The sequence below is a fragment of the Hypanus sabinus genome, chromosome 11 (genome assembly GCF_030144855.1).
Source record: "Hypanus sabinus isolate sHypSab1 chromosome 11, sHypSab1.hap1, whole genome shotgun sequence".
In the NCBI taxonomy this organism is placed as follows: domain Eukaryota; kingdom Metazoa; phylum Chordata; class Chondrichthyes; order Myliobatiformes; family Dasyatidae; genus Hypanus; species Hypanus sabinus.
In genome coordinates, this window is record NC_082716.1 from 73249627 (window position 1) to 73274337 (window position 24711).

A 24711-nucleotide genomic window follows, 5' to 3' on the forward strand; every position below is an offset into this window, starting at 1 on the left:
GAACTGCTAGAGCAAATTTTGCCGCTCAGGCAGCATCTGTGGAGGAAAATAGACAGCTGACCTTTTGGGTTTAGACTCTTCACCTCGTCTAAAAAATAGAGCCAGTAGAATGTTATGAGCAATGGCTGGCAAGCGATACATACATTCAGGTGAGGAAGGATGATGAGCATATGGAGAAGAGAAGAGTAGAAATGGTGACAGAGGTTAGCAAGTGATGGGTCCAGGTAACACAGCTGCAAATGCTGAAATCTGTTAGGAAAGGCTGGTGGAGCATGGACACAAATAAGAGTGCTGTTGGGGGCTGGTGTAAACAGTAAGGGAAGGGTATCTAGTGGGAGGAGAGTGTGGGTGGTGGGTTGAGGAAGAACAGAAGGGGAAAGAAAATAGAGTGACGGGGCTAAGGTGGATTTGGAGGAACTGTGTAGATCAGCAAGACGAAGGAATGGGTGAGTATGATTCTGGTATTTACACTATAAGTATGAAGTAATTTAACATGGCATTTCAGCATTTAGATGTTCCATTAGAGTTTGTTTTATTTTTTTAAAATGAGCAGAAGTTCACCACTTGAATTTCTGTCTGCAACCTACCTGTTTGAAGTTTTACAATCTCTCTGCTAGATTATGTATTGCATTGAACTGCTGCTGCTAAGTTAACAAATTTCACGTCATATGCCTTTGATAGTAAACCTGATTCTGATTCTGATTCTAAACATGAGGTAGAGAGCTAGTGAGATAGTGGGGGCTTATAGCCTCGGGAGTTGAAGTTAAGTTCATGATGAATTCCTAGAACTAGGGATGATAAAAAGGCCAAAACTAAAGGTGATTGTAGAGACAGGGGTGATGAAGGCTATGGTGGTATGGACAGTAATTAGGAGATGGACAGTCGGGATACGAAAAAAATCAAAAAACACAGGATAAGGTGTTAATATTCCGCATGCAAAAAGGTTGTGAGAACTTGCTTGAGACTGCGTTGATGTAGGGAATGGCACAGGGTTGACACATAGGGGTTTTCTAGTGGGCACCCTCCTTCCTCAATTCTTCATCGATTCAGTGGAGGGCTACATCTTCTTACTTACACAGGAGTTACCATGTAAAATGCATGGATGTTCATGATGGTTGACAAGTTAAACAAGGGAACCATTTGGTACTTCTCCAATAAGATATTTGGAAAGCCAAATGGGAAAATGTATGTTGAAAATTCAAAGGTTTCAAAGGTACATTTAATGTCAGAGAAATGTATACAGTATATAAACCCCATTTCCAGAAAAGTTGGGATATTTTCCAAAATGCAATAAAAACAAAAATCTGTGATATGTTAATTCACGTGAACTTTTATTTAACTGACAAAAGTACAAAGAAAAGATTTTCATTAGTTTTACTGATCAACTTAATTGTATTTTGTAAATATACACAAATTTAGAATTTGATGGCTGCAACACACTCAACAAAAGTTGGGACAAAGGCATGTTTACCATTGTGTTACATCACCTATCCTTTTAATAACACTTTTTAATCATTTTGGAACTGAGGATACTAATTGTAGTAGATTTGCAATTGGAAATTTTGCCCATTCTTGCTTGATATAAGACTTCAGCTGCTCAACAGTCTGTGGTCTCCGTTGTCTGATTCTCCTCTTCATGATGCGCCATACATTTTCAATAGGAGATAGATCTGGACTGGCAGCAGGCCAGTCAAGCACACGCACTCTGTGTCTACAAAGCCACGCTGTTGTCGCCCGTGCAGAATGTGGTCCGGCATTGTCCTGCTGAAATAAGCATGGACGTCCCGGGAAGAGACATCGTCTTGATGGCAACATATGTCTCTCTAAAATCCTAATATACGCCTCAGAGTCAATGGTACCTTCACATACATGCAACTCATCCATGCCGTGGGCACTGATGCACCCCCATACCATCACAGATGCTGGCTTTTGCACCTTTCGCTGATAACAATCAGGATGGTCATTTTCATCTTTGGCACGGAGAACTCGATGCCCATTTTTTTCCGAAAACTAGCTGAAATGTGGACTCATCTGACCACTGCACATGGTTCCACAGTCTTTCGGTCCATCTGAGATGAGCTCAGGCCCAGAGAACTCGCCAGCGTTTCTGCATAGAGTTGATGTATGGCTTCCTCCTTGCGTAATACAGTTTCAAGTTGCATTTCTGGATGCAGCGACGGACTGTGTTAAGTAACAATGGTTTTCCGAAGTACTCCCGAGCCCAGGTGGCTATAATTGTCACAGTAGCATGAGGGTTTCTTAGGCAGTGCCACCTGAGGGCTCGAAGATCATGCGCATTCAACAGTGGTTTCTGACCTTGCCCTTTATGCACTGAGATGTCTCTGAATTCTCTGAATCTTTTCACAATATTATGTACTGTAGATGTTGAAAGACCTAAATTCTCTGCAATCTTGCGTTGAGAAATGTTCCTTTTGAACTGACTGACAATTCTCTCACGAACTTTGGCACAAAGGGGTGAGCCACGACCCATCCTTGCCTGCAAAGACTGAGCCTTTGATGGACGCTACTTTTATGCCCAGTCATGATACCTCACCTGCTGCCAATTAGCCTGCTTAATGTGGAGTCTTCAAAACCGGTGTAACTTGAATATTCTGTGCGCTTTTCAATCTTACTTTAACTCTGTCCCAACTTTTGTTGAGTGTGTTGCAGCCATAAAATTCTAAATTTGTGTATATTTACAAAATACAATTAAATTGGTCAGTAAAACTATTGAAAATCTTTTCTTTGCACTTTTGTCAGTTAAATAAAGGTTCACGTGAATTTACATATCACAGATTTTTGTTTTTATTGCATTTTGGAAAATATCCCAACTTTTCTTGAAATGGGGTTTGTATATCCTGAAATGCTTTTTCTTCACAAGCATCCACGAAAACAGAGGAGTGAGCCAAAGAATGAATGACGGTTAAATGTTAGAACCCCAAAGTCTCCCCCAGCTCCCCTCCCTCCTGCGTGTAGGTGGCAACAAGCACAATTCCCCCCCATCAGCAAAACAAATGTATCAGCACCTATCACAGAGCACGAGTGTGCAGCAAAAGCAACGGTAATGACACAGACTTTCAGTACTGCAAAGACTACATGGGTCACCTGGCATTCAGTGTACCACAGGCTCTCAAATTGCATCTGAACTCAGATTTGCAGCATTGTTATAGTGTTTTTAATGTTCAGAATTTTATCATGTATAACGTGCAGCATCAATTTAAAGTTGTTGTGTTTGATAAAGGGAGATAATTATATTCATTTCTGATCAGTACTATTATTATACATTTAGAAATATACTATATAGAGAGAATTTTAAAATCCTTATAGTTCTATGAAAGGGGAATTAAGGGGGCCTTTTCAGGTTGGTTGACAGTGACTAATGGGTATCTGAAGGGGTTAGTGACAGGACCACATTAATCTTTCAGTCAATGATTTGGATGATGGAATTGATGACTTTCTGGCCAGATTTGCAGATGATATAAAGATAGGTGGAGGGGCAGGTAGTGTTGAGGGAGTAGAGAGTCTGCAGAAGGAGTTAGTTAGTTTAGGGGAATGGGCAAAGTGGCAGATGGAATATAGTATAGGGAAGTAATGGTCATGTACTTTGCTAGAAAGAATACAGTTGTAGACTATTTTCTAAATGGGGAGAAAATTCAAAAATCAGAAGTGCAAAGGGAGTTGGACATCTTTGTGCAGGATCCCCTAAAGTTTAACTTGTAGGTTGAGTCAGTGTTAAAGGAGGCAAATGCACTGTTAGCATTCATTTGAAGAGGACAATAATATAAGGATGTAAACCTGAGGCTTTATAAGGCATTGATCAGACAGCACTTGAAGTTTTGTGAGCAGTTTTAGTCTCCTTGTCTAAGGAAGGATGTGCTGGTATTGGAGAGGGTCCAAAGGAAGTTCACAACAATGATCCCAGAAATGAAATGCTTAATGTATGAGGAGCATTTGAAAGCCTTGGGCCTGTATTTGCTGGAGTTTAGAAGAATGAAGGGGGATCTCATTGAAACCTGATGAATACTGAAAGGTCTAGATAGAGTGGATGTGAAGAGGATGGTACCTACAGTGGGAGAGTTTAGAACCTGAGGGACTTCCCTTTGGTATAGAGATGAGGATGAATTTCTCTTACAGAGGTTGGGTGAATCTCTGGAATTCATTACCACAGATAACCATGGAGGCCAAGTCATTGGACATATTTAAAGCTGCAATTGATAGGTTCTTGGTTAGTAAGGGTGTTAAAGGTTACAGGGAGAAGATGGGATAATGAGGTTGGGAGGGATAATACATCAGCCATGTTGGAATGGCAGAGCTGACTTAATGGTCTGAATAACCTAATTCTGCTCCTATGCCCTATGGCTTTGTGGTTGATGGAAATTTGCTATATCTTCTCATATATACTGTGTTCAGAGAATAATGTCGAAAAACTTCACAACAGCAATTGTTCATTTACTTTTAACTGTTTCTCCCATGGAGACCTTGCATGTTGGCTTTCTGTCCAGACTGTCAGAAATCAATTCTTTCCCCATAGTGTAAATGATAACAATTCTGACTTTAAATGGAGATTTAATGTGTTGATCTCTGTGGGGGCGGGGGGGGGGGGGTGAATGATTCACTGAACAGAAAATCCTTTTTATGTCAACTTCAATTTTGCTAGTTTTTTTTTTAAAGAAATCAAGGCAATTTGAAGGTGCTGTTCTCTGAAAGTATTCCCTGAGTGCTTCATTCTCTTTTTTTTTAATTGCAAACTATTCTGATGGAAGAATGAAAGATACTTAACTACTTTGGGCTGGTAGACAGATTATGGCTCTTTGAATGCATCTCATTATGTCCATTACCTTCAATCTCTGGTACAAAGAGATTCAAGATATTTACAGGATACTAGTAAAAATTGGCCAAATGCATGAAGAAATTTATTGAACTTGAAGCTGTCGTAGCCTTTAAAACCTTTCAGGTCAAACGCCCTCGATAAATGTTTACGCTAAACTAATTAAAGAAGATTGATGACAACCCTGTTCAGTATGCAATGAAGGATAATTTAATCAAATTGTGCAATAATCTTGGAGAGTAAATCACAAAATGTGATTTGATAATGTGTGAAGTGTTCAGCCTAAGGTTGACTGCTTTTCAAAAATGGAAAGGTAAACATAACAGTATTATTTTGCTGCCCATTTTCAAAGCTGGAAAGAAGCAAAAATTTCTCCTTGTTTATCTGATTTGAAATTGGATTCATCTACTTTAATTTAAACTTCCTTTCACCTTTGTTTTAAGGTTTTATCTATCGTTCACTCTGATTTGTTAAGGCCCTGCATATTTGTTTCCTCATTCAGGCAGATTGATGTTTTTCACCCCAGGGTTCATATTTTCTGTGGACTGTCACTTTAAAATGCCGGGACAATGAGTCTGACTTTTGGACACTGTTTGAGGGGGGAGGGAGAGAGAAAGAGAGAGATATTTGATGGTCAATCGAATATTATGGTTTCTCTGCAGCTTGTTTACTTTTTACAAGGACAGTCACAGATACACAGACATACACAGGTCAGAGTCAAGATGTACTTGGTCAATGAAAGACACCAGTGAGTCGGTCGCTGGTTTAAAATTTCAGTAGCCCAAAAGGGGTGAGTTGAGATCGATCCAGAGTATTGATAAATGACTCTCACAAGTTTGCTGCAACTAGAAGAAGTTTGCAGAGAAGAGAAGAGGGGAGAGGAAGTTTTGAAACAGAAGAAACCTAGTGACAAAGAGATCACTGTTTGGACTCTTCTCTCTAAGTGGTTTGTGAGGATGAGTTTGTTTCCATTTGGCTACGAAAGTGTGATTGTCACTTAGTTAATCCACAGGAGTGGGTTCTCTGGTGAGGGGAAAACCTTGTGAATACCACATGTGTGTTTACCCTTTGTGTGGGTGTGGTAGTTCACTGAAGAAAGGCACCCCTGTGGAAAATCACTGTTGGAGTTATTTTGTATGTCATGGATCTGGATAAGTGGCAATCACGTTGTGTGTGATTGGGGTAACCTTGTGGAATCTACCGGTGTGTTGACCCTTGCCTGGGTGGTGGTTCCCTTGAAGATGGTCCCCTTTGTGATAAGCTACTGTTGGTGATAATCCATACGTGGATTTGGTTTGAGTATACTGTGGCCACCACTTTGGAATGTCCCATAGCTGAATTCGGGTGGGGTACCAATTGTGTTGAAAGGATTTTCATTGAAGATCACTGTCGGTGACACTTTGTGTGTGGAATGGAACAACTTTGGAGATAAAACTTACTGCTATTGTTATTTTTGTATTGCTGTCATGGAATCTGTGTAATAGCGATGTAATTACCTTCTCACAACACTCACCTTTGAATTACAAACATCTCACATTAATTAACCTGTGCATCTGAACTGAATTTTCTTACATACCATCGTAAGACTGTATCACCACCTAAGCTTGAAGAAGTTTTAGGGATTTATATATTTACACCTATATATGCATAACACCGTTAACTCTTGATTTACCTGGTTTAAGTTACTATATGAAATAATTACTATTAAGGTAGTGTTTTGTTAACAGCTAACAGCAAAACCAGACTCCAGGTGTGTTCTATTGTTGCTGATACAGTCGTATGTACATGAAATAGAGACAGTAATTAAATGTGAATAAACCAGATTAAACAAACTAGGCAGCATTTGCTTCCCATTACAGCAGATTATGGCTCAAAATAATTTTTAAAACTTCAGAATTTGATTAAGATTGGTTAATGTTTCAAAATGTTAAATATCAGAAACCTCTGAGAGCAAGTAGCATTGGCCTTGCATTTTAAAACATAGAAACATAGAAAATAGGTACAGGAATAGGCCATTCAGCCCTTCGAGCCTGTACTGCCATTCAGTATGATCATGGCTGATCAACCAACTCAGAACCCTGTACTTGCTTTCTCTCCATACCCCTTTTGTGGAAGGGGTGGAAAATCCCTGTGGATTATGATGTCAAAACCTTCTCACTGGCCTCAAACACATCTAGAATCTTTATTGCTACTACACAAAGTGCTCATTTTGTGCTACTTCATTCTTCCTCCTTTTGGAAAGGTAACACTGAAAGAAAGGACAGGATATTTTTGAACACAAAAGATTCTGTATATACTGGAAATCCAAAGAAACACACATAAATTGCTGAACGAACTCAGCAGGTCAGGCAGCATCTATGAAAATGAATAAATAGTTGACTTTTTAGGCCAAGACCCTGGAGTGGAAAGGAAGGGAGGGAGAAAAACTCCAGAATAAAATGGTGGGGGTAGGGAAGGAAGGACAAGCTAGGAAGTGATAGGTAAAACCAGGTGGGTGGGAAAGGTAAAGGGCTGGAGAAGAAGGAATCTGTTAGAGGAAGAGGATGGACCATGGGAGAAAGGGAGAAAGAAGGGGATGAATAAGTACTCATTTGTTTTTATAGCAGATTAAACCAAAGTAAACCTGCTTAAGCTACTTTATATTTATTACATCCTTGTGCAAATTGTAATTTGATATGGTAATTGTCTTGAGTTGGACCATCCAATGATTTTATCATTCAAGCCTACTCCATCCCTCCATTCCTGTACTAGTACCTCTCCATGACCCAGATGATTGATTTTAAGATTCTCATGTACAACTCATTTATAGTTACATCCTTGTCTGTTGGCTAGGTTGCTTACTTCAAGGAAGATCTCAGACCAGATTGATATTATCATTTGGTATGTCAATAGCTGATCTATTAACAAGTTGGACGATTAGTGAGTCAGCTTCACAGAATTAATTGTGGGTACCTGGGAACTCTGTCTCCAGAAGCTTTTAGACTGCTTGCATTAAAAGGCATCTGAAAATGATCATTTGTGTGAAGTTATTGAAGTGGGAGAGCAACAGTATAAATAGAGAGAGTAGTTTCAGCTTTTTAGGAATAGTCCAAGAACACCAAGAAGCATGACAGAACATGAGTTGATTTAGAATCCATTCTTCTGCCTTTGATTTCTGCGATGAATGACTGGTTCATCTGCAGTATGTGGGTATGACTTTTTAGCTTACAGGAATGGTACCTGTGCTTTGCAAATCCTTGGTGTTTTAGAAATGGTTTGTAATTTGGAAGATTTTATAAGATAGAAATCCTCTTTTAAATATGTTTGAAAACTTTTGTTTGAATTTAAATGTGTATCATTTGAAAATAAATGAACAGTGTTTGCTAGCTGGAAGTATTTCCTGGTGGTGGTGGGGGGGGGGGGGGAACCCATCACTCAAGTAGTGAATATTAGCAGCTAAATCTACAGTGGAGAATGAACTGGGAAGTGAACCAGTGTTTGAAATTTTGGTAATGACAGAATTACCTCCCTTGATTAAGTGTACCCCTAGCTATCTATAACAGATAACACTTAAGGCCTTTAAGCTTAGAACTTGATGGTCAGCAAACCTAATACCATCACATCACTCTGTTTTCCACTTAGGACACTGTTTGATGCTGACTTTCTATTACATTGTTTGTTCCTCTAGTTGTGACAACTGCTTAAATCACTTTTGTCACACCCTCTGATAAACCACCCTACAAAAAGCTTGTGAATTTTCATTCCTTTCAATTGTGATTTGTGCCTCAAAGTTTATTTTGTTGTTTCCTTCCATTATTTATGATTTATTTTTTGTAAACAGAACTGAAACATTATTCTGAACATAAAAATCGCCGGAATTTTCAAGTTACTAAAGATGACATATTTTCCATCACTTCAGTGAATATAAGGGGTATATTTTGATGCTATCAGTTACTAATCAACAACATAAATTGCTGGGGTACTGTAGTGATGGACTTTTATGTAACTTGGGAATAAAAATTGTATTAATTTTTTAATTACTTTCTGTAATGTTAGGTTGCTTGATGAAAATGAAACCCAAAATTGGAAATTATAGTATTTACTCTTTTCCCTTTATGTAGGTTATTCTCCAGTCTCAGTATTATCACAGAATTGACACATCCAGCCAATATGAGATTTATGCAGTTCAGGGCCAAGGATTGCTATTCACTGGCTTTGTCTAAACTTGAGAAGGTAAGGATATTTTCTATATCCTCATTTGTTTTGTGAAACAAATAATTGAAATGAATGTAGTTTGAAATGCCGATATTTTCTGATATTTTAATGTTTTTGACAGTATTATTATACCTTCACATTTCCAAATCAAATGACAATGCATATATCAACAATTTAAGAAGAATAAAATATTTGCAGCAGATACCAGGGACCACATAGCAGGAGGGAGAACATTGCAAGGTTTTGCAATTACCTCTTCCTTCAAATGTCTTTGAAGGAACCAAACATTTGCTGCTATAATTACTTTGAAAACCATGGCATTATTGTCTTTGTTTTGTACTGAAGTTGCAGTTGTCTGTGGAAGGCAGCAGATTTCTGTGTGAATGTCCTGAGTAAAGTGCACAATGGATATGATACAAACTTCTCCATGCTGAGGTACAGGTGAAAGAAATTATCTTGAATAAATAAGGCTCATGTGTGATTCACTCATTCCTCCCAAACCAATGCTGCCCCACACCCCCCCCCCGCCCCCCAATTCCCCTGCCATACTCCACAAGTCATCCAGCAATTTGTACTGCCCTGTGTTTCCACTTGACCTCATATCATCTGGAACAAATACTTTGTGAAGAAGCCTTAAGAATATTATTTGGGGAATCTGCCACACTTTTGCAATTGAAAGAAGTTCAGTTATAGGAAAAGCCAGAGGACATCCCTCAGAAACCCATGTAAAAGAAGGCAAAGGTATTAGGTTATGGGTATGCATTTGCAGATGATCCAAGAGAGATGGTCTTTCTTGCAGCCAATAATGTCTGGTAATGTAAAAATATGGAAGGCTATTAGATCAAACACAAGAAAACCTGTAGATGCTGGAAATTCAAGTAACAACACACACAAAATGCTGGTGGAACACAGCAGGCCAGGCAGCATCTATAGTGAGAAGCACTGTCGACGTTTCGGACCGAGACCCTTCGTCAGGACTTTAGATCCGATGGAGGATGAAATAACGGACAGGTCCATTGCAAACTGAGAAAAATGTGTCCCGGAGGCGTGGAAGGGATTGTGCTAGGGACACCAGGTACCTTCTCATGGCGGAGAGTGTCACCCTCAGAGCTCGACGGGAGAAACAACGGGAGGCAGAGTCAATTAAATGTGAGTACCTGGGATCCTCAGAAGGTCCAAATTGAGAAGCTCGAAAATGGATCCTGAAGCCAACTGGAGTCAGTTGGCGGCGGAGACACGTTCCAAGGAAGAATACATGGCTGTAATAGTGGGTCTGGGTCAAAATATGATCTAAAAGTTGAAGGGCCAAAGGAATTATAGATGGGGAGCAGCGAGAGAGGGTTTCACTGAATTCCTGTCGAAGAGAAGATTTAAACTTCTTCAGTGTAGGCATCACTGGCAGAGGCTTTGCAGTAGTGAATTTAAAGAGCAAACACAAGGAAATCTGCAGATGCTGGAAATACAAACAACAACACACAGAAAATGCTGGTGGAACACAGCAGGCCAGGCAGCATCTATAGAGAGAAGCACTGTTGACATTTTGGGACAAGACCCTTCCTGACAAAGGTCTCGGACCGAAACATCGATAGTGCTTCTCCCTATAGATGCTGCCTGGCCTGCTGTGTTCTACCAGCATTTTGTGAAGGCTATTAGATGATGCTTTACACTTAAAGTGATGTCAAATCATAGATGACATTTGAAACTCTTAGTGCATTTGGAATGCCCATAAATGAATTCAGCAGAATTTCATTTTGGCACCATCCCTGACCTAAACCAAGCAGTCTGGCTCTTAGAAACAGTAGCTTATACAAACAGGCACCTGATAGTTATGAAGCAGGGGCAATTCTAGGTTGTGAGACAAAATATAGAGATTTTAGTTGGTCTACACCAGTCAGGCAAACTGACTCACTGCTGTTGGATAGCAAAGCCTATTTATTTTACCATTATGTGGTGATATGTTGCAATGATTGAACCAAGTGAATCCAATCATTACTTCTCTGTACATTCACCTTACATTCAGCTTAGCAATTCAAACACGCCTTGCCTCAGCTTGTATTAATTAGATCTACCTGTGGAGAGATTAAAGAAATACATGTACAGAAGGCTTGGATAGCTGTTCATGTCACAATTGAGTGTCATTATTACAGCCCTGGGTCTTATTATCTCACAAGTAGACTCACAACAGTGGGAATTGATTCCCAGGCAAGCAAGATGTTCAGACCACCTACTAACAATATTGTCACCAGTAAAGTGAAAGGGTAACTAATGAAGAAGGGAATTTGGAACAGAATGGCTCCTCTGGATCAGAATAAAATATCTGCTGTTGTATACCTATTAATATTCATTAGGTTCTAATTACTTTATGAGAGATCTTCAAATACCAAAAAAAAATGTGCCTAAAAATTCTAAGAACGTTCCAAATTACTACAGCTACTTGAAGTACATTGAATACTAGTCACTGTTGTAATATAAGGAAAAAGTGTTTAGGTCAGTGCATAAATTGAATTCTCAAACCATTTTCTTCTTCAGTGCCCATGCATAAGTACTGGATAGATCAGGAGCACTTAGCACAATTTTCCATCCAATCTCTTACACCAACAATGAAGTGGAAAATCCAATTTCTTCTGACCTAGCTGGTAATAGTCTAAAGAGTCTTATGGTAAACAAAATTGTTCTATGCTTAGCAGCAAAAGTCTTCGAATTTATTGTCAGGTGAACATGTACAGTAGGTTACATTACTATGAAAATCTTGCATGCAGCAATATTACATGCAGATAGGTACAGACAACACAGAATATAAAACATATAGAGCACACCAGTGGTGGAAAAAAAGATTGCAAAAGGAAAACTTTAGTGCAAAAGAAGTCAAAGGCACAATCAGAGTTAAGTCCAAGGTAGTGTAAGAGATGGTCCATAGTGTTCCATTGCTGCAATAGATTTAGTGCTTTTGGATAGGGTTCAAAATTTGATGGTTGAGGACAGTAGTTATTCCTGAACCTGGTGGTATGGGACTTCAGGTTTCTGCAGTGAGAAGAGGGTCTGACCCAGATGGCGGGGATCTGTGATGATCAATGCTGCATTCTGGAGGCATCACATCCTATAGATGCTGTCATTGGTGGGAAGGGTTAGACCTGTGATGGATCCACCTGTGTCCACGTCACTCTCAGCCTCTTGCATTCTCTTGCATTGGAATTGCCTTACCAGTCCATAATGCAACCAGTCAGTTTACTTTCAACATTGCATCTGTAGAAGTTAGACTATTTAGTGACTTGCCAAATCCTTTTAAGCTTCTCAGTAAGTGAAGGATTTCTGATTGCATTTAATATGCAGGACGCAGGACAGGCCATCCAGATGTTAGTGCCCAGGAATATGTAACTATTTACTCTTTGCTCCACTAATCAACCAATGAGAACAGTTATGTGTTCTCCCAACTTAACTTTTCTAAACTCCACTATTAAAAGCTGAATAAGTGATCATTGCTTTTAGAGATGCCAAACATGTAAGCTATCTTGATTACAATACTCCTGAAAATGTCTATCATTACAAACGTTACTGAAGTATATTCAGAATACATTGTTAATGAAGAATTGGCAATGGTTGATCTGAATTCTTTCCACCCTTAACCTTCAACTGTCTTTAAACTGTACCATATTCTAAATAATAGTAATAGCTTCAATACTGTCTTCCATAGAATTTGCAGGGAAATTTTTCCACATGACCCTACAAAGGATCGCAAGAGGTGCTGAGAGGATCATTTTGGTCTCTCTTCCATCCATGTGAGATATTTATCAGGAGTGCTATGTACGCAGAGCCTCCTAGCATTCTCAGTGATTCCCCGCCCTATCTGTGCTCCAGCCTCTTTCACCCCCTACCATCAGGCATGATCCACTGGAGCATCAAGACAAGGATTGTTAGAATGAAAAACAGCTTCTTCACCCAGGCCATGAGACTACTGAGCTCCCTGCCACCTCTCAAACCTAATCATTGATGAAGTGCCAACAGCATTGTACTATTTACTTTTTAACTTGTGTAGTAAATAAACCTCATGGTAAATGGAAATCTTCTGGATTAAGTTCTATTATTTAATGGTTTATTTATTGTAATGTTATTTTACGTGTTGTGCGCGTCGGTTGAGAGGAATGTTGTTTCGTTTGGTGGTATACATGTATGCAGTTGAATCACAATAAACTTGAAGTGGAAATCGATAATCCATTGAGGTTTGATACTCAGTTTATAGTAAAACTATTTAACGACAATTAGAAAACAGTTTGGTTAAAGTGGAGCAGCAATTATGTAAATTATATTTTGCAATATGAATGCCTTGATTGTAATGGACTACTGTACTGTACTAGAACAAGATTAAAATTAAGGTTTATCAACCTAAAAACAGACAGGCAAATAAACATTTTGACATTTTGTCCATGACATTTTTAAGGTTTGCATGAATTTTCTGCTGCTCCAATTCTTTCACCAATAACTACAATGCTGAAAAAAGTCAGATATAGATGCCTCTTCCACTTTTTAGATTAGGGGCTGAGGTTTTGTGTGAATTCTGGTTTGTATGGAAATCTGGATTGATCGTAAAGCTGTAATTCTATACTAAGCAGCTGTGTATAACATAGATAAGGAGATATTTGCAACTTATCACTAGTCACTGATTTGCACAAAATATGAAAACAAGTACAATTTTATATTTATTAATGATATTTTAGACTGCATATTACAGTTTTAGAGTATTATGTTCTTTTATATTAATTTTATAACTAGCTAGTACTCAAAATGATTCCTGAATAATTGAATCAAACAATTTCATATAAGTTCAGGATATCTAATGTCTACATTTAATCATAGAAACATAGAAAGAAAGAAAACCTATATTAAAATACAGGCCCTTCAGCCCACAATGCTGCGCTGAACATGTACTTACTTTAGGAATTAACTAGTGTTACCCATAGCCCTCTATTTTTCTAAGCTCCATGTACCTGCCCAGGAGTCTCTTAAAAGACGCTATTGTATCTGCCTGCACCACTGTTGCTGGCAGCCCATTCCACGCACTCACCAGTCTCTGCGTAAAAAAACTTACCCCTGAAATCCCCTTTCAAGCACCTTAAAACTGTGCCCTCTCGTGTTAGCCATTTCAGCCCTGGGAAAAAGCCTCTGACTATCCACACGATCAATGCCTCTAATCGTCTTATACACCTCTATCAGGTCACCTCTCAATCTCCGATGGTCCAAGGAGATAGGGACAAGTTCACTCAACCTATTCTCATAAGACATGCTCCCCAATCCAGGCAACATCCTTGTAAATCCACTCTGCTCCTTTTCTATGGTTTCCACATCCCTCCTGTAGTGAGGTGACCAGAACTGAGCACAGTACTCCAAGTGGGGTGTGACCAGGGTCCTGTATAGCTGTAACTTTATCTCTTGGCTCTTGAACTCAATCCCACGGTTGATAAACTTCAATGCTCCGTATGCCTTCTTAACCACAGAGTCAAACTGCGCAGCCACTTTGAGTGTCCTGTGGATTCAGAACCCAAAATCCCTCTGATCCTCCAAACTGCCACGAGTCTTACCATTAATACTATATTCTACCATTATATGTGAAGTGATTGATAAGTTTGTGGCCAAAGGTAGAAGGAGCCAATTTTAGAAACCTAGCACATTTATTTTTCAACAGAGTCCCCTCCTACATTTACACATTTAGTCCAGTGGCCGTGGAGCATACGAATCCCTTCCTTGCAGAAGTGGTCCACAGCAGGGGTGATTGATAAGTTTGTGGCCAAAGGTAGAAGGAGATGAGTTATACAGCTCTCGTTACATGCATATGCAATTTGACTCTGAGTGATTATGCAGAAAGTTTGAAGTTAATAACATCTCCTTCTACCTTAGGCCACAAACTTATCAATCACCCCTGCTATGGACCACTTCTGGAGGTCCAAGGCGCCGACTTCTGCAAAGAAGGGATCTGTATGGTCCACGATGGCTGGGCTAAGTGTGTAAATGTAGGAAAAATAAAAATGCTAGGTTTTCTAAAATTGACTCCTTCTATCTTAGGCCACAAACTTATCAATTACCCCTCGTACTTGACCTACCAAAATGAGCAACCTCACACTATATGGGTTGAACTCCATCTGCTACTTCTCAGCTCAGTTTTTCGTCCTATCGATAGCCTGCTGTAACCTCTGACAGCCCTCCATATTATCCACAACACCCCCAACCTTGGTGTCATCAGAAAATGTTGCTAACCCATCCCTCCACTTCCTCATGCAGGTCATTTATAAAAATCACGAAGAGGTCCCAGAACAGATCCTGGAGGCACACCACTGGTCACCGACCTCCATGCAGACTATGACCCATCTACAACCACTCTTTGTCATCTGTGAGCAAGCCAATTCTTGATCCATAATGCAAGGTCCCCTTGTATCCCATGCATCCATACTTTCTCAATTAGCCTTATCAAATGCCTTGTTGAAATCAATATACACTACATCTACTGCTCTACTTTCATCAATGTGTTTCTTCACATCCTGAATAAATTCAAACAAGCTCATAAGGCATGACCTGCCTTTGACAAAGCCAAGCTGACTATTTCTAATCATATTATGCCTCTCCAAGTGTTCCTAAATCCTGCCCTTCAGGAACTTTTCCATCAACTTACCAACCACTGAAGTAAGGCTCACTCTCTATAATTTATTGAGCTATCTCTATTCCCTTTCTTGAATAAGTGAACAACATCTGCAACCCTCCAATCCTCCAGAATCTCTCCCGTCCCCATTAATGATCATCGCCAGAGGCTCAGCAATCTACTCCCTCACATCCAACAGTAGCCTGGGTACATCTCATCCAGTCCTGGAGGCTTATTCAATTTGATGCTTTCCAAAAGCTCCAGCACATCCTCTTTCTTAATGTCTATATGGTCAAGCTTTTCAATCCGCTGTAAGTCATCCCTACAATAGCCAAGATCCTTTTCCATAGTGAATACTGAAGTAAAGAATTCATGAAGTATCTCTGCTATCTCCTCTGGTTCCAATCCTGCTTGCCAAGGCCTTTTCATGGCCCCTTCTGGCTCTCCTAATTTCATTCTTAAGCTACTTCCTGCTAGCCTTATAATCTTCTAGATCTCTAACATTACCTAGTTTTTTGAACCTTTTCTTCTTGACTAGATTTTCAACAGCCTTTGTACCCCATGGTTCCTGTACCCTACCATCCTTTCCTGGTCTCATTGGAACATACCTGTGCAGAATCCCACACAAATATCTCCTGAACATTTGTCACATTTCTGCCTGGGAACATCAGTTTGCAACTTAAACTTCCAAGTTCTTGCCTGATAGCTTCATCTTTCCCCATACTCCAATCAAATGCTTTCCTAACTTGTCTGTTCCTATCCCTGTCCAATGCTATGGTAAAGGAGATAGAATTGTGATCACTGTGTCCAAAATGCTGTCCCACTGAAAATCCTGACATCTGACCAGGTTCATTTCCCGATACCAGATCAAATACTGCCTCTCCTCTTGTAGGCTTATCTATATATTGCATAAGGAAACCTTCCTGAACGCACCTAACAAACTCCAGCCCATCTAAATCCCTTGTTCTAGGGAGATGTCAGTCAATATTTGGGAAATTACCATCTCCACCACAACAACCCTGTTATTATTACACCTTTCCAGAATCTGTCTCCCCATCTGTTCCTCGATGTCCCTGTTACTATTGGTTGGTCTATTAAAAATGCCCAGTAGAATTATTGACCCCTTCCTGTTTCTAACGTCCACCCACAGAGACTGAGTAGACAATCCCTCCATGACTTCCTCCTTTTCTGCAGCTGTGACACTGTCTCTGATCAGCAGTGCCACGTCCCCACCTCTTTTGCCTCTCTCCCTGTCCTTTCTGAAACATCTAAAGCCTGGTACTCTAAGTAACCATTTCTACCCCTGAGCCATCTGTTACATACCCTGTGGGTATCTTGTGACTGTCTTATAACCATGATGTAATTGATTATCTTGTGAGCATGATTAAATGGTCTTGTGATGGTGGGTGATGTAATTTTCCCGGCAGTGTGAGGTCACGTGATGACATGTTCTCAACAGGGAAACCCCTGTTGTTAAGCAGTTGATTCGTCGTTTAGTTTGTCAGTTACTCCGTTATGCTGCGTGTTTGTCTGATGATGCAGTTTTGTTTTAAAGTGGAGTTTTACTTTCTACTGTAAGGTACAGAATCATTGTGCCGGCAGTTTCGCCAATCATTGCCAGTTTTGTTTGGTGTATCTTTGATTTAATTTTAAAGTCTAAGTATTGGAGAGTGAAGACCTTACTAAGGTATGGGAACCCGAAGGATTGAGTAAAGCTGGTGTCGTTCGGCGGTTTAATACAGGATATTGAATCTTCATTCAGAAATAGTGATCTGCATCTGAGATAACCCCTGCCTGTAAGAGCAGGAAGGTTTGTGCAGTGTACATCTGCCAAGATAAAGGTCAGTTTCTTTAAGCCATTTTTATTTCCTTCATCATGAATCCTTTGGACAAGACATCTCTCGACTGTGATCAGCAGATTCGTCATTTTCTTCGGTGAACTTTTTGCAGTAAAGTCTCTCCTTACTGACTGTATAAGTCACTTGGACTTTTGAACTTACCACCTTAAGATTGTGTTCGAATTTACCACTTTAAGAACTATTTCAGAGTTTGGCTGTTTTCTAAGTTGCCTTATAACAGTTAACCTGGTTAAGTTAGTCATTTAATGTTTACTTTTCGTTTTTGTTGAGCAGAATTTAATAAATGTTTATGTTTGTTTATAAAACATGACTCAATTCTATATTCATTGTTGCTGGACATGTAACACCATCCAAGTATCTGTAATGGCCACAACATCATAGCCAAGTACTGATCCACACTCTAAACTCATCTGCTTCGTTCATGATGCTTCTTGTATTAAAATAGACACATCTCAAACCATCGGTCTTAGCACATCCCTTCTCTATCACCTGCCTATCCTCCCTCTTGCACTGTCTCCAAGCTTTCTCTATTTGTAAGCCAACAGCCTCTTCCTCCATCTTTTCAGTTTAGTTTCCACCCCCCAGGAATTATAGGTTAAACTCTCCCCAAAAGCCTTAGCAAACCTCCCTGCCAGGATATTGGTCCCCCTCAGATTCAAGTGCAATCCGTCCTTTTTGCACTGGTCACGCCTGCCCCAAAATGGTCCCAGTGACCCAGAAACCTGAATCCCTGCCCCCTGCTCCAATCCCTCAGCCATGCACTTATCCTCCACTTCACTCTATTCCTATACTCACTGTTGCGTGGCACAGGCAGTAATCCCAAGATTACTACCGTTGAGGTCCTGCTTCTCAGCTTCCTTCCTAACTCCCTATAGTCTGTTTTCAGGACTGCTTCTCTTTTCCTATTTATGTTGTTGGTATCAATATGCACCATGACCTCTGGCTGTTCACTTTCGTACTTCAGGATATCCCGGACCCTGGCACCTGGGAGGCCAACAACCATCCCAACCGTCCACAGTTTTGCCTGTCTGACCCTCTAACTATAGAGGACCCAATTACTGCTGCCTTCTTCCTTTCCCTACCCTTCTGAGCCCACAGGGTCTGACTCTGTGCAAGAAACATGGCAGCTTTTGCTTCCCCCAGGCAGGCTGTCCCTCTAAAAAATTACCCAAACAGGAGTATTTATTGTTAGGGGACAGCCACAGGGGTACTGTCTAGTATCTGACCCTTGCCCTTCCCTCTCCTGACTGTTACCCTTAACTGTCTCTCAAGGCCACGGTGCGACTACTTGCCTATAGCTCCTCTCTATCATCTCCTCACTTTCCCTGACCAGACAAAGGTCATCAAGCTGCATCTCCAGTTCCCTAACGTGGTCCCTAAGGAACTGCAGCTTGACACACCTGGCGCAGATGTGGACTTCCAGGAGGCTGGGAGTCTCCCGGACTTATCTGACACCCAGCACAGAACATCGGCCTCAGAGACATATTTCCTGTTTCTGTTCTAAACAGGCAATCTACTTCGCCTTGATCTGTTATCGCCAAAGCCCTCCTACTCTGTCTACCGTTATTCTGTCACCCGCTCCTCTGGTGCCCGCTCTATAAAGCTGTCTTCTTTTAAACTCTTCGCACTGATCTAACTCGCTGACGTCCATGCGCTTGTGCAGTCGTTCTTCGATCAAACCTCCAAAAAAAAATGATTGCCTTCTATCCTCTTCCCACCAGTCTAACTCACTGACATCCTCGCGCCTGTGCAGTCATTTCTCGATCAAACAGGCAGAGAATACATTGATAAAAGATTTTAATTTTATTTGCTATTTTTAAAATCACATAGATAACATGTTAAAGATTACACTTATCGATTTTGTCAGTGGAAGTAGACAGTGTCGTCATGGAGACTGCCTGTATTTTTATACATCTACAGGCCTTGCCTATTGTATATTGAGCTGACAGACCATCATTTAATTTTATCATATTTGATTATTTTTTGTGTTATTTATGACATTTTGCTTGGGCATATGTTCCATATGAATTGAAATATTTTTATTCATTTTCTTCTTTGAGCATAACTAGATGTCACTTTCTATTAGTCCTTTAGAATTACATTATGCTGAGTTGAGTATGTTATTTTATATTAAGTAGGTTAACTATTCATGTATACTTAGAGAAAATTATACCAAAGCAACAATATGTACTTATTTACTTTCCCCTCTTTTCCTTTGCTACATCTATGACTGTATTGGCGCTGCCTCCTGCACACATGCTGAGCTCGTCGACTTCATTAACTTTGCCTCCAACTTTCACCCTGCCCTCAAATTTACTTCGTCCATTTCCGACACCTCCCTCCCCTTTCTTGATCTTTCTGTCTCCATCTCTGGAGACGACCTATCTACTGATATCTACTATAAGCCTACAGACTCTCACAGCTACCTGGACTATTCCTCTTCCCACCCTGTCTCTTGCAAAAAGGCTATCCCATTCTCACAATTCCTCCGTCTCCGCCGCATCTGCTCTCAGGATGAGGCTTTTCATTCCAGGACGAGGGAGATGTCTTCCTTTTTTAAACAAAGGGGCTTCCCTTCGTCCACCATCAACTCTGCTCTCAAATGCATCTCTCCCATTTCCCGCACATCTTCCCTCACCCCATCCACCCGCCACCCCACTCGGGATAGGGTTCCCCTTGTCCTTACCTACCACCCCACCAGCCTCCAGGTCCAACGTATAATCCTCCGTAACTTCCGCCACCTCCAACGGGATCCCACTACCAGACACATTTTTCCCTCCCGCCCCTTTCTGCTTTTCGCAGGGATCGCTCCCTACACGACTCCCTTGTCCACTCGTCCCCCCCATCCCTTCCCACCGATCTTCCTCCTGGTACTTATCCTTGTAAATGGAACAAGTGCTACCCCTGCCCTTACACTTCCTCCCTCACCACCATTCAGGGCCCCAGACAGTCCATCCAGGTGAGGCTGGTGTGGTATCCAGGTGAGGCAGGTGAGGCTGGTGTGGTATACTGCGTCCAGTGCTCCCGGTGTGGCCTTTTATATATTGGTGAGACCCGACGCAGACTGGGAGACCGTTTCGCTGAACGCCTATGTTCGGTCCGCCAGAAAAAGCAGGATCTCCAAGTGGCCACACATTTTAATTCCACGTCCCATTCCCATTCTGATATGTCTATCCATGGCCTCCTCTGTTGTCAAAATGAATCCAAACTCAGGTTGGAGGAACACCTTATATACCGGCTGGGTAGCCTCCAACTTGATGGCATGAACATTGACTTCTCTAACTTCCGTTAATGCCCCTCCTCCCCTTCTTACCCTATCCCTGACATATTTACTTGTTTGCCATCTCCCTCTGGTGCTCACCCCCACCTTTCTTTCTCCTGAGGCCTCCCGTCCCATGATTCTTTCCCTTCTCCAGCTCTACTACTTTCCCCCACTACTTTCAAATCTCTTACTATCTTTCCTTTCGATTAGTCCTGACGAAGGGTCTCGGCCCGAAACGTCGACAGTGCTTCTCCCTATAGATGCTGCCTGGCCTGCTGTGTTCCACCAGCATTTTGTGTGTGTTAATATTTATTTATGCCTTTTTATATATTAAAGTCATATATGGATGTCAATAGTGAAATAGTCCGTACGAGGCCAGAGTTGGAGGGTCAAGGAGTTTTACTGGAGTGGAGTGGATGGGGATATTAGTGGCAGTCAATGATAGAATGATTGTAGAGCTTTAATGAAGACTAGCTTTATCCTATTTCTTAAATAAAATGAGAGGATATTTTGAGCTCCAGTCCTGGGGATTTTCCACAGAAATTCCAAGCATTTGGTTAAAAATTATGAAAAATGGTTTGCCTTCCAGTTGCACTGAGAATGCGCGTTGATTTTTTTTCATATAATTAACAAGAAGAGAATTAAGGCTCACGCCACCTCCAAACACCATATCTTTGTCATTTGACTCAATTTTTTTTCGCGGCAATCCCACTCAAGCATAAAGATACAATGGTGTGGCAAACTGAAATGAAGAATTAATTGCTGGGTAAAAGCAGCCATTCCTAGCATGCTCAATGATAGTGGGAGATTAGATTGTCGCCCTGATGTATATGAGACACCTGCAGGCCACTTCAGGCAGCAGTGTGGTCAATTGGCAAAACATGATTGAATAGATACAGCAATGGAATTTGCACATGTATCTGCAGAATAGTGTAGCTTTTGACCTAGAGAACGGTGGAAGGAAAGCCTGCTCAAATACACCTTCAAGGCACAAACATTTCCTGGCAAGTCAGCTGTAGAAGACATCAGTGGATGCTTTCGAAAGCATCAATGGATCAGAAGTATGTTCATTTGGAGGTCAGGTCTTCTGCTTTCTATGGGAGAGAGTGGAGAGGATTCATTTGCTTTCATCCTTGCCCCATACATCCTTCTGCCACCACATTGTCCATTGGAACTTCAGTGAAGTGAGGTGCTTGCCTCCCATGTCTTTGTGGTCATTGCTGCAGTTAGGTGAGCTGAGGTCTTCACACCACTTATAGCGAAAGCTTTCCTTTAGAAAGTTTCTGATATCCTACAATACTAACCATCACACGGTTAGATCTATGCTTCTCCCGGAACTATCCGCAGTTATAGTGCATACAGGCAAGGAGTTGAGCCTCCTATACTCTTTGAACATAATGGACACAGAAAAATCATTCCACCCATCAGCCTGGAAGAAACTGGTGCACAGCAACTAGCAAAATTAAGATACCATCATATCTAAGTATCCAAAAGTCATTTAAAATCTAGGGTGGAATGGAGCAAGTTATCCCAAAAGACTATTGAGTGGATTGTTCAGAATGACTGAACTTTTAAAAGAGAAAGAGCAAAAATGTTTTGGAACACTATCTCTTATGGCACTCCTTAGCACTGATTTCTAGAGGACTAGAATATAAAACCAATAATGGAATGCTAACGCTTTATGAGGCATTAGTTTGACCACAAAGAGGATTGAGAGTAGTTTTGGGCCTCTTATCTAAGAGGTATTGGAGAGGGTCCTGAGGAGGTTCACAAAAATGATCCCAGGCACAAAAGGATTAATGTATGAGAAGCATTTGGTAGCTTTGGGATGTACTCACTGGAGTTTAGAAGAAGGAGGAGCGATCTCATTGAAAACTATTAAATATTGAAAGGCCTTAATAGAGTGGATGTGGAGAGGATGTTACCTACAGTGGGGGAGTCTAGGACCAGAAGGCACAGCCTCAGAATGGAAGGACATTTCTTTAGCTAAAGGGTGGTGAAACTATGGAATTCATTGCCACATACAGCTGTAAAGGCTAAGACACTGGGTATATCTCAAGTGGAGTCTGATAGGTTCTTGATTAGTGAGAATGACAAAGATTATGGGGAGAAGGCAGGAGAATAGGGTTGAAAGAAGCAATAAATCAGTTATGGTGGAAGAGCAGAGTAGACTCAATGGACCTAATGGCCTGATTCTACTCCTATGTCCTATGGTGTTACGGCCTTTTCTCCTTTATCCAGTTCTGGATCCTTACTGCTTTTATATCTTTAGTTCCAGGGAATTTAGTTTTGCTATATAGTATCTTGTTGAAGGCTACACGTACAACCTCATATGAGTTTCAGCATTACTTCCGCGTGATCAGATTAATCAAATCCAATTTACAATTTGCATTTTAAAATGTCCATACCAATGCTCAATAAATGTTTCCTTTTCTATTTCTTCAATCTTTTCCAAAACTGGTCTCTAAATTTATTAGGAAGTGCTCTTTGGATGTGTCACATTCCTACCTGCTGAAGCACTGTCCTTCATACTATCAATCCCTTAAGGGAATGTGTTTCTTCTAAAGATAGATTGCAAATATTGTGCAGATTTATGCAGCTCCATTATAAATGACAATTGCTTTGGCTGAGTTGGGAGACAAGAGGAAGTAGTCTGGGTAAAAATGAAATGTAATGAGATGCAAAATAGAAAGACATATGGAGTTACTACAGAAGTGGCAGATATAAATGTACCAGCTCTTCCATGGCTGATAAAAAGGGAGTATGTTGCATGACATGGATAAAAGGTTGGGTACTCTATTTGCCCCACTTCTGCTTACCATTCATGTCTCTGCCAGCGGAGTGTTGTTATTCAGGCTTTATCATTTATAAAATACATTAATATTGTTATTTTGCCTTTGTTTCTATGAACACCTGTGAGGTGTACTGCAGCTCATTAATTGCTGCCTCCTTCATGCAACAAGAATATGATCAGTGTAAACAAGTGATTTATCTATGAAGCAGTGACTGCTGACGTAGAACTTCTCAAAAGTGGAGCCTTGGAAGGATCCATTGATATAAAATCTTCCTACATAGTTACCCAGTGTTTGGAAAGCAACCACATGACAGTAAGCAGATCGCATTCTTTGAATTCTGGAAAAAAATTAGCTACTTGCCAGACTGCTAGGACCTTACCTGTGGCTAGAGAAGGCATAATATTACTGGTCAAGGCCCCAGCAATCTCTTCAATAACCTGTGGTATCAGACTCTGGGGACCTAGCTACATCTATGCTGTTTAAGAGGCTCAACATTCCCCCCTCCATTACATTGAAAAGCCCTAGCATAATTAATACATTGATCTCCCTATCCTCCATAGCCTCAGCATTGGTAAATTTTGATGTAAAGTTATCATTAAGGACCTCACCCACATCCTCAGCATCCAAGCAAATGTTTCCCCCTTTATCCATGAGCAGTTCCACCCTCTCTCTTGTTATCCTCTCACTGCTGATGCATGTAGAGAACACATGAGATTCTCTTTACTTCCACTTCCCAAGGACCTTTTTTGTCCCTTCAGGCTTTCCTAATTCCCTTCTTGAGTTCTTTTCTGGCATCTTTATAATCCTCAAGGGCTGTTTGATTCCTGCTTCCTAAGCGTTACATATGTCTCCTTTTCTTTCTTTTTTTTAAACTTTTTTTAATTAAGTTTTCAAATAATTACAGAAATAAAAGAAAATATATGAGAGAAAAAAAATATATATACCCTACCCACTCCCCTTAACCCCTCCCCCCTAACATCCCTATATAAAAAAGAAAGAAAGAAAGAAAGAAAGAGTGCCTGGATATCGGAAGATCCCCACATGCTCCATGGAGTTCGTAATAACTTTAGTATATATATTTATTTATTTCCCCAACTAACCAATTATTTCATCTTCGGAGCACCTATATATTTAATCCTGTCTTTTGT

The 24711-nt window shown here is 40.6% G+C and overlaps 1 protein-coding gene across 4 annotated transcripts in view; it reads left to right on the forward strand.

Annotated features, from left to right (window-relative positions):
- Positions 1–24711, forward strand: part of LOC132402111 (potassium channel subfamily T member 2) — an 884531-nt gene that overhangs the window by 533603 nt on the left and 326217 nt on the right. For all 4 annotated transcript variants that reach the window (XM_059984711.1, XM_059984712.1, XM_059984713.1 and 1 more), the window contains one exon: positions 8929–9040. In XM_059984711.1, coding sequence (XP_059840694.1) covers positions 8929–9040 — 112 coding nt within the window. The remainder of the gene's footprint in view (positions 1–8928; positions 9041–24711) is intronic.